This window comes from Diachasmimorpha longicaudata, chromosome 7 (genome assembly GCF_034640455.1).
Source record: "Diachasmimorpha longicaudata isolate KC_UGA_2023 chromosome 7, iyDiaLong2, whole genome shotgun sequence".
Lineage (NCBI taxonomy): Eukaryota > Metazoa > Arthropoda > Insecta > Hymenoptera > Braconidae > Diachasmimorpha > Diachasmimorpha longicaudata.
The window spans coordinates 903385-919833 of record NC_087231.1 but is presented as its reverse complement, the minus strand read 5'-3'; the positions used below and the strand labels follow the sequence as shown (position 1 = coordinate 919833).

At 39.7% G+C, this 16449-nt stretch overlaps 2 protein-coding genes across 3 annotated transcripts; one reads left to right on the top strand and one right to left on the bottom strand.

The window, feature by feature from the left end:
- The first annotated feature begins 7433 nt into the window (after positions 1-7433).
- Positions 7434-8569, top strand: LOC135164766 (uncharacterized protein F54H12.2-like). The gene is made up of 3 exons (XM_064125422.1): positions 7434-7991; positions 8097-8301; positions 8526-8569. The coding sequence occupies exons 1-3, from the start codon at positions 7434-7436 to the stop codon at positions 8567-8569; spliced, it is 807 nt and encodes a 268-aa protein (XP_063981492.1).
- Positions 8570-10305: 1736 nt separating this feature from the next.
- On the bottom strand, positions 10306-15573 carry LOC135164262 (uncharacterized). 2 transcript variants are annotated; one of them, XM_064124445.1, is made up of 3 exons: positions 15115-15573; positions 14475-14725; positions 10306-13003 (listed from the first exon to the last, which is right to left on the bottom strand). In XM_064124445.1, the coding sequence occupies exons 1-2, from the start codon at positions 15458-15460 to the stop codon at positions 14700-14702; spliced, it is 372 nt and encodes a 123-aa protein (XP_063980515.1). In that variant the 5' UTR covers positions 15461-15573; the 3' UTR covers positions 10306-13003; positions 14475-14699. The 2 variants fall into 2 exon arrangements, with proteins under 2 accessions (XP_063980515.1, XP_063980514.1); XM_064124444.1 differs by having other exon boundaries at positions 14475-15573.
- Positions 15574-16449: the final 876 nt, after the last annotated feature.

The following is a 16449-nucleotide window of genomic DNA, read 5'->3' as shown; positions in this document are numbered from 1 at the left end:
TCCCTGGGCCCGGCTGCGTCTGGGGCGCCTTTCCCCCCACCGCTCTCCGCTGGGTCGCGTAGAAACGAGCCCGGCCGAGGCAGTAGAATGGGGCCATCCCCAAACCCTTCAGGGCCTCTAGGGACTTGGGGTCTACTCCCAACACCATGTTGAGCCCCTCCTCCCGGCTCCGGCAGTCCCACACCCTCCACTTGCCTGTGGTGAGGGCCCGGTTCTGCATCCTCAGCCTCTCAAGAGCCATAGCCGCTCCCACGGGTTTTCCCGGGAGAAAGGCCGTAACCCTGATCAGCTTCTGGAGCGCTTCCTTATCCACGAGGATAAGGGAGGCCCCTTCCCAAGGTGCCAGGGTGGGCACCACGGTAGTCAACCACTCTCTTGATCGACTGTCCGCGCATGCCACCCACAGCACGCCATCTTCATACCAGTGGCCGTCGAAGCTCGGGAGCTGACCATCTTGGTCAGTCCCGAACAGCGCCGCCACTAGCGCCTCCTGGTTAGGTATCAACAAGACGGGAAGTTTATATAGCGTTCCACATTTCTTGTGACGTCAAAAGAAATCGTTGGATAGGATTTTTGGATGAGGTAGGAAAATAATTTAAACTGTCTATAAATTTATTATCCCCAAAATCCATCAAGATAATGTTTGTTCCGTTAATTATCGCTTTAATTGGACTGTTAATGCGTTTCATGACGTCTCTCAAAACGAATTGTGAATCATAGCCTTTCGCGTTATGTGCAATACAAACTACTTTTTTATACGTCTTACCCATCGACGTGATGTAATCAACAAATCCTCGCACAGGATCCTCACCATCGAAAACATTTTCCCGATGTTTACACACGCCACACGGATTTCCGTGATTATCGTTGGCGTTCACAATGTCATCGTCGGTCATATCTGCACAACGATCATACACAGTTTGGGCAACGCAAAGATTAGGAATGTGTACGTCTGTAGTTCCTTGCAGAAGCTCATCCTGTCTCTTTTCAAAGTCGTAGAAAACAAACGCCACGCGTTTCAAAGTCAATTTTTTCTTGCTTTTTAAGGTGGGCATATAGCAGAGATGAGAAATATCTTCGTCCTTTTGACATACGTTGCAATAATATTTATGGCACACATGATTCTGAGTTTTGCGATGATCAATTTTCGTATTACATTGGCCACACAATTTTATATAGTCACAGACGGTGGGGTTATTTCCGCTTAAAGATCCTGGTTTCTTATGTTGATCGAAGCACAATTGCTCGTGAAACTCTCGATTACAATCGTCACACACTATTTTATCAACAATCGTAGAGTCACACGGAGGATTCTTCAAACACCTATCACAAGTCCTATCACAAACATGTCCTTGCGTAGTGTAAGGTTTGTTACAATGCTCGCAATAATACTTCACGCCAAAGAATGGAGGTAAATTTTGGATTGGCTCATAGTGGTTCTCTTCAGGATAATACACAATCGGTAAGGTATATCGGACGGCCATCTTTCTGCTAATCAATTCAGGTGTACCATCGTAGAGCACAGGGTGATCTTTTCCGTTTCTCATGAGGGAATAGACCTTGATAAGGCGTCCTTCTTCAGCCAAGTATCGCTGATATTGAGCAACTTCCTGTAGACCACAGCCTTCGTCAGGAGCAATGACTCCTGCCCTTCGAGTTAGTCTTTCGGCCTCCTTACGTTGCATTTTTCCCTTGCATTGCCGGATTGCCTGCCATACCTCGTGGATCTTGCCCTTATCAGCTCTGGTTTTTAATTTTTCTGCATGTGCTTTGGCCACAACAAGCGACCGGGCTAGACACAAGCCATCTTCATTCGAAATCTGAAGGATACATTTTCTACTAAGCCCTCTTTTCATGGCGTTTTCAAGGAAACCTTGACCTACCGGGGCTTCAGCCACGTGAAGTTTGATCCAAAACTTATCGGCACATCCGAAACCGTTTGCGCTCTGCGCGATAGAGCTGACAAGATTCCATAGATCTTGAAACTCATATCCTTTGATCGCACGTGGACTTATCCAGGCATTGTCTCTTTGCATATTTGCAAAATTGAATGTAAGACACATTCGATTCATACCACGTCCTCCAGCCTCAATAATTTTATTATAAACATCACGAAAAGCTTCTTCAACCCAGTCGGCAGGGTCACGACTTTCAGGTAAAGGGTTGATTGCAAACTCCATCACATGTGTGTCGAGTTTGAAACGTGGAAGTCTCTGGCGTGATCGTCGTATTGTCCTTAAGGCCGGCAATCGATTTTCAATCTCTTCTTCGCGGCCATTTTGTTGATCTGAAATTGGGTTTAGTATTTTTCAATAAAAAACTATGCCTAAAATTTTTTCTCGGTATTATAAAAAGGTATGAAGCTAGATACTTACTATTCTGCTGATCTAGTAAATCTAGATTAAACTCTTCAACAGCTTCCAAAGCCTTAGGGTCACTCACAACATTTTCACCACCACCACATTGAATATCAAAGAGCGCAGAATTAAAATTTTCGAATAAATCTCCATCAAAATTATTTTCAATGGCAAAATCACCGAATAACTCAAGATCAAAATTATTTATCCAATCAAAATCTCCCTGTGGAGGTGTAGTATTTTCTTCGGACGGGTCACTGGGCCCCGCTAAATCGTTTGGGTCCGACATTGTGAATGTCCCTTGGACGACTGCAGTTAGTGCGAGAAAATTCGGGCTATATTGGGAAAAGTCAGGGGTTTTACTGTTGGCGCCACAGGGGGGCTACTGCACTTCTTCGCCTTTTTTACCTGCCCCCGCCTACGCGCATTGTCCTTGCCCTAGTCATAGGCAAGCCCACTTGACCCCAATACAGGTGCATTACGTCACGCCCCTCTCTAGCATTTTCAAATCCATATTTTCGGATATCGTAAAATTGTATAAAATGATGAGATTTTAGGAATGATTAATCAGAAGGCAATATGGACACGAGGTGGAAACATCCCTTTACTGCAATGATTGGTGGTCCCACGGGTTGTGGAAAAACATTTTTCGTTAAAAGGTTTTTGAAGGAAATTAAGCAAATGTGCGATACACAAATTGAAAAAGTGATCTTTTATTACGCAGGGTGGCAGAATGGATATTCGGATTATGATAATAATTTTGTCGAATTTCGTGAAGGCCTACCAAGATCTGGAGATTTTGATGATAATAAGCCAAAATTGGTTGTCGTGGACGATTTGATGCGGGAATCTTCGGATGGTGTAATAGTTGATTTATTTACAAAAGAAATCCATCATAAAAATCTCAGTGTAATGTTTCTATCTCAAAATTTATTCCACCAAGGAAAAGCACAGAGAGACATTTCATTGAATACAAATTACATCGTCGTATTTAAAAATCCCAGAGATCGTGCACAAAGTGCCCATTTGGCTCGTCAAATATATCCAGAAGATCCAAAATTTCTGCAAGAAGCCTATTTTGATGCAACTTCGGCAGCTCATGGCTATTTGTTGCTAGATTTGAAACAATCGACTCCTGAAAACTGTAGGTTTCGTACCAATGTATTCCCCAGTGATCCCCATCATTATGTTTATATTCCGCGGAAGGATCGCAATATAAAAGGAGGAGGGGCATCACGGAGTGTACCCCTCCTCCTTTTCATGTGTGATGGCAACGAGAAGTCGTTCTGAAAGCGGCTCTGTTCGCAAGTCGCTGGGAGAAAAAAATACAGCCTTATTACACGCACTCATCTACGCACCACCCAGGCTACGCCGAGTAATAATACAACACGCTAATAAATATTTAATTCGCTGCATTTGCGAGTGTGCTTTAAATTTGTTACACGGAAATATTCCTTTGAAAAATTGCGAGAAATAAAAACTGTGCAAACATAAAAAATTATTGAGAAAACTCGCCGATAAAAAACAAAGTTTAAATAGCAAGAAAAAAATCATTAATCAGAAAGGTGGTTCAATTTTACCGATACTATTGGGTCCTCTGATAAGCGCACTTATCTCAGCCATTGTATAAGGATGGAACATGCACGTAAAATGATTCTTGTACCAGAGGACAGTGTGGAACGTCTAAAAAAAAATCTTCACATGTTGATGCTCACCATGTTTTAACTGAATTGGCTAAAGAAAATCAGCCATCAGCCCAAACTCCAGGCACTGTTACAAGGAGATTAGATACCGAGCTATTGGAAATTTCAAATTCGAAAAGCCCGAGAGACGATCATGAAAAATGGAAGCTGTATAACGACGTTCTGAGGCGATATGTGTTTTATACCGAACAAAATAAAACGCCGGCGTTAGAAACGGAGGCCCACGTCGAAACTGAAACCACTGAACGATACGACCCAAAAGCTATTGTTGCTACTGTACCTAAAGTATATCAGCGAAAAGCCGCTGGTATACTAGAATACATTGACTCCATTGAGAATGCTAACAGACTCAAATGGAATTCAAAAGGACAAGTGACTTTGGATGTACAGACATTTCCTGTTGACAATATTGTGGATCTCATACAAGATGTTGTCAGAGCACGGAAAACATATTCATCTAAAGGATGGGAGCATTTTGCCGTTTATCTCCAAAGCCTGAACACCCGTCGGGAGTTTCTGGGTAATCCCAAGTTTCATCAGCCTCCACCAGCATTGCCAGACATTAGGAATCGAAGAGAACCTGAAATTTCAGAGGACGAGAGTTCCGTAGACGAAGGTAGAAGAAGGAAAAGCTATAGATCACGCACTCGTCCTGTTCATCGCCCCCGTAAAAACTCGAAAAAACCCCGGCTTAGTTCTCCCTACACTGCGAAAACCGACAAAGTTACATCATGGCTTCCGTTTTGAGCAATGAAAAACTCTCGAGGACATATTTTAACCTTCCAGGGCCTGAGGCATACACAGGGGCTCGAAATATTTTGTCAAAACATAAGAAAGAAATACCTGAAAGTGAAATAAAAAATTGGCTTAATGCTCAGAACACTTATACTCTTCATAAACCCATGAAGCGCAAATTTCCACGTCTTCATTATACAGTAACCAACATTGATGATGTGTGGGAGGCAGACCTAGTTGAATTGAGATCATTAAAAACATATAATGATGTGATTTCATATTTGCTTGTAGTTATTGATGTCTTGAGAAAGTTTGCCTGGGTAGAACCATTGAAAGATAAATCAGCATCACAGGTTCTTGAAGCTTTCCAGCGTATAATGGATACAAATGGAGGGCGCGTTCCTGTTTTTATACAAACGGACAAGGGAAAAGAATTTATGGCCAACAGTGTCCAAAAATTTTTTTCTGATAAAAAAATAAAATTTCGTGTTGCACGTAATCCCGACATAAAAGCTGCAGTTGTAGAGCGTTTCAATCGGACATTGAAGGAACGTATGTGGCGTTACTTCACTCATAGTCGAACATATAAGTATACAGATGTTTTGAAACAAATTGTCGAGTCTTATAACAATGCGCGACATTCTTCCATAAAGATGGCGCCTGCGGCTGTGACTACGGATAATGCACCATACGTATGGCGTAATATACAAAGTCGATTCAAGACGGAGAAACCACGTAAAGAATCCTTTAAATATAAAGTTGGCGACTATGTACGCATCAGTCGAACGAAAGGCACCTTTGAGAAAGGATATGAAACTAATTGGAGTAAAGAAATATTCAAAATAACGAAAGCTGTTTTTAAGCAATCATTGCCGATATACGAGTTGATGGATTTTGCTGACGAACCAATTGAGGGATTTTTCTACGAACCAGAATTGGTGCTTGTCAATAAACCAACGGACGAGGACGAGTTCATAGTGGAACGTGTCATACGCTCCAAGGGAAAAGGAAAAAATAAGCAGGTTCTTGTTCATTGGAAAGGATATCCTGATAAGTTTGATTCTTGGATACCTGCTGCAGAACTGCATGCAATTGGGAAAAAATGAAGAGAAACGAATTTTATATGGTGCTTCCCAGCAACAGCCGCATGAGCTATCATCCTGATAATACAGCATCGAAATTCACAACCTTGATTCCAAAACAAGTTGAACTGGAAGGAGAATGGGTAGTGGGTCTGAGTGAAATACAATTTCCTTGCAATTTTTTACATATACGTGATCGAAAAGATGCTTCAATCAATTTCGTTAGTAATGCAATCTCCAATAAGAGTAAGGTGAACGCACTACAAACATTTTTTCTACTTACTGCAGTTTTCAAAGATATAACACATTTAGTGGGGTTCATGAATACTTTTCCGCCTTTGAGTGCTCATATCCGATTTGAATATTTGACTCAACAAGGTTTTGTGAAAATTGTAAAACACTGCAACACCAGAAACTGCACTAGCACAGTTCATGCAATAGACTTTTCCGATAAAGTAGCCGATATGTTGGGGTTTGAGAGACGTGTGCACAACCTCACAAGCGCCAGGCCGTATTGTGAAGGATCTTTACCAGCAAGTTTGGCCAGAGGCTTGCCTGCGAATTTGTTCATCTACAGCGATATTTGTGTACCCTCCGTAACAGGTGACGTGCAGTCATCTCTGTTACGAGTGGTACCATTCAGCGTTTCTACGTATACCTATGGGTCCATACACTGTACTACGTTTTCCACTCTTCATTATATTCCATTGATGAGGTATTCATTTCGCACAATTGAAATAGATATAAGATGCAATGAGGGTGATATGATTCCATTCGAGTATGGTCCTTTGAACGTGACACTTCATTTCAAGAGGATTGATTGACTACAAAATGAGTCCCTACATTACATATTACGCAAATCAAGCTGGTGGAGGAACAGTGGATCGATATAATGATTTTGGAAGGGTATTTGTTGGAAGTCCTTATCAATGAGGACATGGAATTGGTGCTTTCCTTGGGGGTCTTTTTCGGCGCATTCTGCCCTATCTGGGAAGCGCAGCCAGAGCTGTCGGTAACGAAGCTCTCAATGCGGGTATTAACGTTGTTGGGGATGTAGTGACAAATGGCAAGCCTTGAAAGGTGGCGCTGGAAGACCGATTAGCCGAGTCTGGATTGAAATTGAAAAGCAGGGCCCAGGACAAAATTGGGACCATGATGCGTGGTTCAGGATATAAGATGAAGCGTAAACGCCTCGCCTCTCATAAGCTCACTGGCCGCGGATCTGCCAAGACATCCAAAACTCGGAAGAATAAAAAGAAGAGACCCGTTGCAAACAAAAAAAGCAAGAAAGTGAAAAACGTAACGAGACATAAATCAAAGCGGAAGACTCGTGATTTGTACGGTATTTTCAACTAATTATCATGTCGTTTCTACATTCGCACTCTTCTGAGTGTGTGAAGTCGGAGCTGGACCTATTTACCATACCTCCTACCCAAACAAGTATTGAAAATTCTCAATTTGTTTATTACAATCCTGTATCTACGCTGTCGGACGATGCCCCAATTGAATTCATCGTACCAGGCCATGGAGAAAAATATATTGATTTGGCACATACCATGATCAAAGTTCGCGCCAGAATCCTGAAACCCGATGGCTCTGCTGTACTCGAGGACTCTGTTGGTCCTGTGAATAATTTTTTACATTCAATGTTTAACCAAGTGGATGTATATTTCAACCAAAAAGTTGTGACGCCTCCGAATAATCTGTACGCCTATAGAGCATACATTGAAATATTACTGAACTATGGTACAGATGCAAAGTCCTCACATCTTGGAATGTCGCTTTGGGCTACGGATAGCTATGGTGCAATGGATTCTACTGTTGTAGCGGCGGGTGATGCGAGAAACAACAATGGGCTAGTCTCACGTCAGGCCTTTACTAACGGTGGAAAAGCTTTTGATCTACTGGGACATTTACATTGTGACGTGTTCAATCAAGATAAGTTTTTGATGAATGGCGTAGAGCTACGCGTTCGTCTTATCCGTGCAAAGGACGACTTTTGCCTTATGGACGATAGTGCCCTGAATTATAAGCTGCGTATAGTAGAAGCCTCCTTGATTGTTCGTCGTGTCAAACTCAGCCCTGGAATTTTGATAGCTCATGCTAAAACGCTTGCAAAGACAACTGCGAAATATCCTTTGACACGGGTTGAGGTCAAATCTTTTGTTCTCCATAATGGGATTATGGGAGAGACAATAGACAATGCGATTTTGGGACAGCTGCCTAAAAGAATCATACTGGGATTTGTTGAAAATGCCAGTTTCAACGACTCGAGAAAGAAGAATCCCTTCAACTTTCAAAATTTTGGGATAAACTTTTTATGTCTGAATGTCGATGGACGTCAAGTACCTACAAAACCTCTGCAGCCAAGTTTCACCTCTGGCGTCTGCCTAGATGTGGAAGCATTCAACACACTATTTGCTGGTACTGGAACACATTTCAGTGACCATGGAAATAGCATATCTCGTGCGGCCTATTCCGATGGATTTTGCTTGTTCGCGTTCGATCTGACCCCTGATTTATCTGCAAGTTCCGCTGGCCATTGGAATCTGGTGAAAAGTGGAAGTATTCGCATTGAAGTTCGCTTCAATAAAGCAACAGAGCAGAATGTAAATTGTTTGTTGTACGCCGAATATGCAATTTGCTAGAAATTGATTCCACAAGACAGGTTATTGTCGACTACAGTGGATGAAGATGGAAGACTACTTAATGGGCGCGCAACATACGATTGCATTAGTTGCATCCAGCCTGCTGAACGAGACCCCCGCTAATTTCCCGGCTTCCCGTCGTTCTATGAATACGTTTGAGCTCCTGGAAGTATTACCGCATACAGATGCATGCATTGGAGGTGTCTACCCTGCCGACCGTGTCCCCTGGACATGGCCCCGACCCTGTGCTATCATCATCAACACCGACAACCACAATCAGGCAGGAAGCCACTGGGTTGCCGTTTACCTCGATTCAAATAGGCGAGGAATCTATTTCGACAGCTTCGGAATGCCACCCTTCGATACACGAATCTCTCAGCGCCTTAAGCGAAATTGCAATGTTTATGAATGGAGCCAGAAAAGACTCCAAGATATATCGCCTAATGTTTGTGGGCAGTACTGCATTGTTGTGCTTCACTGGTTGTTCAATGATCGGTCTTCACAGTCCTTTCATAAACTATTTACTTCAGACACAAAACGTAACCATCGCATTGTTATGAAAATGTTCAACAAAATTATTCGAAAACACAATTGTAATCGTAGAAATTTAAGTAAACCTTCTCAGATCTTGTCTGGTAAAGGTAGTTTGCAATGTAACCAACGGTCTTTAAAAAATATAATCCGTTTCCATTAATTTAATAATAATAATAATAATTTTGATTACCACTATTTTTTAAATCCCCAATATTATGTACCATCCCTCATACAAGTATAATTTCTGAATAAATGATTTATCTACTCAATAAATTATGTATTATATATTTATTTCATTTCCACATATATACCCACATTTCCCACGCCCCCCCCCCTTTGAACCACGTGTCCCTTACCACCCCCCTTAAATCACGTGACCCTTACCCCCCCCCTTTTGAATCACGTGGCCCTTGCCTCCCACCCACCACCCACTTCCTGTCGATCAATGACATTTTTTGGGGACCCTCACCCCAGGGGGTCCTAGAGCGGCGACGTCCTCCTCAAAGGACAATGGGGAAAACGTGTTCGGACACGTCTGGAAAAAGGGGGGCAGGGGGGCAATTCTTGGAATAAAATTCGCCAATCGTGCCCACTTACTACTGTCTGTGCCAGCGGATCAAAATCTAATTTAAACTTCTTACACGACAACGGTCTTACATTAATAACAAGAAACCGAGATATTCTGCTCTGGAAAAATATCTGTAACAAATATTGACGCATTTCTGCTGTATTATACGTAATTTGTTCCGGATCATCCCCAAAGGTTATCCAAACTGCAAACGCTATTGCGAAGACTCCACAATCGAACGCGTTCGTTTGATTTTGTACATTACAAAAGTGAACATGATCATCATCAACTGAAAGAAGAGGATACAATATTTGCAAACATTTTTTTTGGTGGTCATTGAGAAATCTGAAATTGGAGGAGTCCCAAATATAAATAACTGTGGAATGGTACGAAGTACAAATCCAGTGACGACCTAGCATGTTCCAAGCATTTTTGCTGCTGAAGTCCCCGCTAAAACTGTGGATTAAATGGATATGACTTCAATTTGAATCAATAGGATTCATGGGATAAGGCATCTGAAAGTTCCAAGATTCCCTGAATTCATAACCAAATTGATTGTGCAATAAAGATGCAAAATAATCAATTTCGTCATCAGAAAGCCACCCTACAGTGCCTTCCGCTAAGACGATTTCTGGATTAACGGAAGGCATCATAACAATATAGCAAAAATAGAAGTTTTATGTCAATTTTATTAAATGATTTTTACATTGCTACAAACGTAGAAGCTCCACTTATGACTAGAATATATGTAGATGGTCTGCTCTATGAAAAAGAACTAATCTGTTTAACAAATTCTAATGTAATGCAACAATAAAATGATTGCACACAGCTTAAAATAGCTGATTAACAATGTAGCATAGCACTACATACAGTTCGAGAAAGCTGATTATTATTAATTAATTTTACTGATAGTTACTAATTAATGAAGCAATTGCATATACTTCAAAGTAACTGATCAGTGCAAATGCAGTGATAGCACTACACACAGCTACAAACAGCTGAATTTATAACTAAAAGTAACGGAATAATTCCACACAGCTTAAAGAGCTGATACTATTAATGCAATAATAAATATGCACACAGCTTATTGCAATTTGGATGAATAAAATAAGTTACTTAACCTAAAAATTAAAACAATTCTAACCTAATAAAACCACCGAACAAAAAATTCACGGATTGAATTAAAATGATCTCATTAATAAACACCATCAAACGTATCGGAAAGTTAACAAATTAAACGAAATATAACAAATGAAAAAGAACGAAACACGAGAGCTCTCAACCGCGACTAAATTATTCAAATGTTTTTTGCGGTTAAGACAAAACGAGAGGAAAATCACTGCATGTACACACTCACACAACACACACACTAAGTGTGATACACATTACACAATAACAGACACTCTTGTAATCTAATTAAACTAAAATATTTGACACTGCAACAAGATTAACCGCTTATTTTGTTTATTGATTGGCAATGGAAAATCATTTGCCTGATACGACATTGCCATCAATAATCGATGAAGTACATGCCGCCATCTATTGGTCCGTTTAATCGAAATGTAAGACAGATGGCGCTAGTTTCGAGGTGGCGAAATTGGCGGGATTTTCAAATATTTTTCGGATACATGGAATAATGTTGTACATTTTGTAATTAGTTTTATTCTTTTCGTGCGAATGTGAGTTAAGGATTCAAGAAATTACGAACCATTGTTTACGGTAATATATATTTATCTTATTCATTTGTTGTGTGTGTGTCTCTGTGTGTTGTGTGTAGAATTATTTCAATTTCTTATAAATGTTGTGACCTTTTCCCTAATTTACTAATTATTTAAATTAGAGGGCGGGTCAATTATTAAATAAAACGGGGCAGAGGCTACTAATATCAAATATATTTAATTAGAAATATCAATTAATAGAATTACAATGTTGGGAGTCAAAATACAATTAATGAAAAATATAATATTAATTACGCGATTATACAATATTTTGTTCAATAATACAATAGTTAGAGTAATGCCTGTTTCTTGGAATATCTCAGGGGTGGGGGGCAGGCAGGTCACTTGTCGGACCACTTTTGAATTAATACAAAGAAAAAGGGGGTGGCTCTACATTTGAGAAAAAAGGGGAGAATTGAGGGATCCAATGTCAAGAATAATAAGAATAATATAACGATAATATAATTAATCCCTTGAAAAAGAATGATCAGAATCTACACCGTTGAAGGGGTTCCGCGAATCGTAATTGGGGGAAATGATGCCGCTGGGTGATGAGGGGAAAAGAAAGGGTACTCACTCGGCCGATGATTTTCCGAGTTCCTGGGGGTTTTGTCCTCCTTATTCGGGTCCTCTGGGTGTTGTGCCTCTTCCTGGGGGGCAAGAGATTGTTCCTGGTTCAGGATGAGCCTTTCTTCCAGCTCGGACGTCCTGGGCCACTTCACCGATTTTCCGCGATTTATTTTAATAATAATAATGATGGGCGCACTGATGCTATTAACGGCTGAACGACGAGTGACGAGTAATTGGCCACTTGAGGAACTCCTCGAAGTATTCCGGGGTCCTCGGCTCAATTTCGTCCGTTTCCGGGGTGAGTTATTCACCTTCCCCTGATCCACCGATCGATGCTTGTGGGCATCTTCGGGGGCTGAGGAATGGCGGGGTGACGCACTACGCAACGTGCGTGTGCGCCCATTGTCCTGCAGCGCGTGGTGAACAGGAGACTGCGGCGGAGGGGGACGCGCTACGTCATCATCCTCTTCCGTTGGTGGCTGAGCGCGGCGAGTAGGGGACCGCGGGAAGGAGGGGGACGGCCTACGTCATCCCATCCTTCAGTGGTGCTTCTTACTGGTGTTTCTCGCGCTGTCCGAGCGCGGTCAGTAGGGCATCGGGGGAAGGGGAAGGAACCAAGGAAAGGGGCTCTCCAACGGTATATATTGAGTGCATGAATATTTAGTAAAAAATAGGGGGCGTGCGGAGGGGAAAAAATCAACATAAACTCTAGGGTTATGTTGCCTCGTCACAATGTCTATAATTTTTTACAGCAATAGTTTTAGTCATTTTTTTCAACGATATTTTATTATAATAATATTTTCTATTTCTATGTTCATTTTTAGGTCATTTAGTGTGTGTTTGTATTCGTGTGTGTAAAAGTACGTTTTTGTTCATGTTTTTACAACATTTTTTTACATTAGTATTTTGACATTCATTTTTTGTTTTTTTTTTGTTATTTTTAACATTATTATAAGTTTTTAACATTTTTTAATATAATAACTAACTAAATTTAAAGTATTTAAATTTCAAGTACGCAAAAGAATCCATTCGCTCAGCCATTTAATTTATAATACTGGTGAGGCACCTTAATGCATGGATATGAAAACCTGAAAGAGAGAAATAAAGTTAAAAACATCGTGTGTGTACAAGTAATATGCATAAAAGATAATATTATTACAGGAATTAAATATAGCCTAATGAAAAAATGAAGTATTACGAGATTCTTACAGTAAATGGTAACTTTATTTAATAAACATTTATTTACATGATATAAAAATTCGATATTAGTATCAAGTTGCCACAATTTAAATATTTTCATCTGTGGCTTCAATAATAGTTATATTCGATTTTTCCTCTGCCGGTATTACTGTGACGATTGGTCGATGATAACTAAAGTACGTTACAAAAGTATTGGATGAAACACCATCAAGATATCTCACAAATACAGCATCTATTGTTGTTCCATATTTGGTAGTATTCTTTTGGATCGTTATTGATTTGCCATTGAAATTCTTTTTGAAGAAATGTCATTAATGGCATTGATTCAGCTCTTGCAAAATTTACACTGAAATATGCAGCTAAAAATAATGGTAGTTTATGTTTATTCGCTTTAAGAATTATTGAACCTGTTTGACTATAAGGAAATAACCTTTCATGTAAAAATGAAATGAGATGATCCATTTTGTTATTAGGTGAAATGTATATTACAATCATAATTAATTCACTTCCGTCTTGTAGTTTAACATGTGAAGAACACACATTTCCAATAGATGCAATAGTTTAAAATAGTCTGGTACTATTCGATTAATAAAGTCTGACACAACATTGATAGTATGCCTTGTGTTTAACTGATCAGGGTGACGTCCAGTTTCAATAATAATATTTTGTGATCCTTCTGATGATTGTTGGGAACTGAAATATTTAAAACAATATGATATTGAAATACACAAAAAAAAAAAATTTAAGTGTGGCTTCAATATACTCATGAACTCAAATCTTAGTTAATTATTGCAATATATGACTAAAGATTTGCAAGTATAAATTTTATTAATAAATTTTTCTATATTAATTCCTTCATGAATAATAAAAGAATCCTTAATTGAAGATAATATTAATATAATTTATATAAATTATTAATATGATTAATATGAATATAATTAATTAAATATAAAAATATAATAATTACATTTATGGAGACTTGAAAAATACGATCTACTTACTGATGACTTGGTAGTATACCATAGTGTAGTTTCACTTTCTTTGCACAAGGTTGATCACTTTGATCTTCTGAGTTATCACTGTCACACATATTTTATTGTCAAAAATTAAAATGAAAAATTAAATAAAACGCAGGTTATGTGTACCGTAGTAAACAACAACGTCGAACTGAGTGAGAAGCCACGCCGTACACTCTACTACACAGAATATAGATAGGCATACCTTAGTATAGCCTGGCGAATGCTCGCCACGGCAAGTATCGCCAGGCCAACGATTCAGTTTAGGGGTGCGCCTATAGATGTTTCACATCAATATTGATTATTAATTAAATTTCAAGGAAATAGGGATATTGAGACTTACTTGGTGTTCAAAATCCCGCGGTCAATAATCAGGATGACCAACCGGATGACCTCGGCCAATCACCTTTGACCATCATAACGAGAGGTCACGATCGATCTCGGGATCGTTACGATGGTCAGTACGCCATCAGCTAGCAATCGGCATAGACATACGGTGTGTCTTACGGAAATTCCACCGGGGAATTATTGGCTACCATCGGATAACCAACTGGGTTAGATCGGCAAATCAAACACGGCGGAAAAGACAGTCCACTATTAATTAACGAATAGTTTTAACACCTCGGAGTGCACACAGTGTATATAATATTTAAAGAAATAAATCGGACATTCATCACACCAAGTGCCAATTATTCGTCATCTCCGGAACTTCCTCGCCCACTATCCCATCCGGCCCAAAACATCCCGGAACATCACAATAATTCAAACAATGTGTCTATACTATTATTTCTATTATGGGGATTTCCCCATAATTATTCGCGATACTACATTTACGACATGAAATTGTATGTTGCAATTTTCTTTATCAATAATTATGGACGTCTCGAAGGACCCTAATATCGAATTATTCGTCGTGCCTAATCCATCAAATTGAGTATCTTACCCTAATGAGGGCGAACCCAGTTTTATAAATGTCTTTTTACTTAACAAGCTTAGCTCGCTTCCGGTGTCGATGACTGCTGAATATTGCCGATTCCCTATCTCCACGTCCTTCAGCTGTTTTTCTCTTGGTCTCCGACAGGATGCGTAAGCTATTTTCTTCTCGTCTGGCTTCGCTGGACATATTGCTGCGACGTAGCCGAATCCTTGGCACTTGAAGCACTTTTGTCCTTTATGTTTATGATGACACTCCCTACTCAGGTGATCGTCTTCGCCACAATTAAAACAATCTCTAACATTTTCACTTCTCACTGAAGCACTCAGTTTCACAAACTTTTTCTTGTCATTCACCTTAACACTTTTAGTCTTCAACCTCATCTCGGCCTTCATTGTTTCGTACTCGGAACATCGTTCCTTCAGATCCCTAATCGTCCTAGGGCTATATAGATTGTTTTTGAAGTGGAAACTTCTTATGGCGCGTTAGGCACTTTTGTGGGTGAGCATTTTCTCGTGAACTCGCGACAAATGAGATTTTACAGTGATGCCAGATGCGGGACCCATACGTCTCCCACTGCCCCACTCCGCAGCAGTAGTTGCGCGAGGGAGTTGCGCATGAAACCCCCACGCGTGGGATTTTTGCCCCCGTCTGGCATCACTGCTATTAGTATACGCATAGGTATATATGAGCTGTTTCTTTATTCCGCTAAGGAAACAACTTCCTGTTTTAGCAACAGTTACATTAAAAGAATACAAGTTTGGCGCTAGCGTTTAAAAAGGCGCTCCATTTAAAGTTTGAAGTTGATGAATTTCTACAAAATTTCAGAAAATCTCGAAATTTTGGGGAATTAGGAAAATCATCAGTATGCTCATTTCAGCTAAGAATTAAAAATTATCGGAAAGCCGGAAAAGTAGGAAAACCCGAAAAATCGAAAATATACTCAATTTAGTAGAAAATTTCACTAGGGACGTGAATCGACGATCGGGAACTCGGATGGTCGGAAAAAATATATATGCTACGATTATAGTTTTAAAAAAATCTACATTTTTATTTTTGATTATAGATTTGTCTTGAAAATGGATGCGGTGTTATATGAATTTCATTTAACGATGTCCAATGATCGCAATCTTAGCACAAAAAAATACAAAACTACTAGCGATGCAGTATTCACAAGAAATATAAATAGATTTAAATTAAAATTGTTCATTTCACACTTTAGTTGCCATAGACCTATTGTTTCAGTTTTAGAATGTGATGAAAATGCTGATAATGATGATGTAAGAGTTGTTGAAATTATGGATGAGAATAGGTAAATTTTATATTTATTATTTACTAATATTGTAACGTGACATTTTCTATGGGGGTCGGAAAATGCCCATTA

Coding starts and splice junctions, on each gene's coding strand:
- LOC135164766 (XM_064125422.1), top strand. CDS start 7,434: ATGATCAAAGTTCGCGCCAGAATCCTGAAACCCGATGGCTCTGCTGTA. Junction 7,992..8,096: donor TAGCTCATGCTAAAACGCTT/GCAAAGACAACT, acceptor ATTTTGGGACAG/CTGCCTAAAAGAATCATACT. Junction 8,302..8,525: donor ATTCAACACACTATTTGCTG/GTACTGGAACAC, acceptor GCAATTTGCTAG/AAATTGATTCCACAAGACAG.
- LOC135164262 (XM_064124444.1), bottom strand. CDS start 15,460: ATGAAGGCCGAGATGAGGTTGAAGACTAAAAGTGTTAAGGTGAATGAC.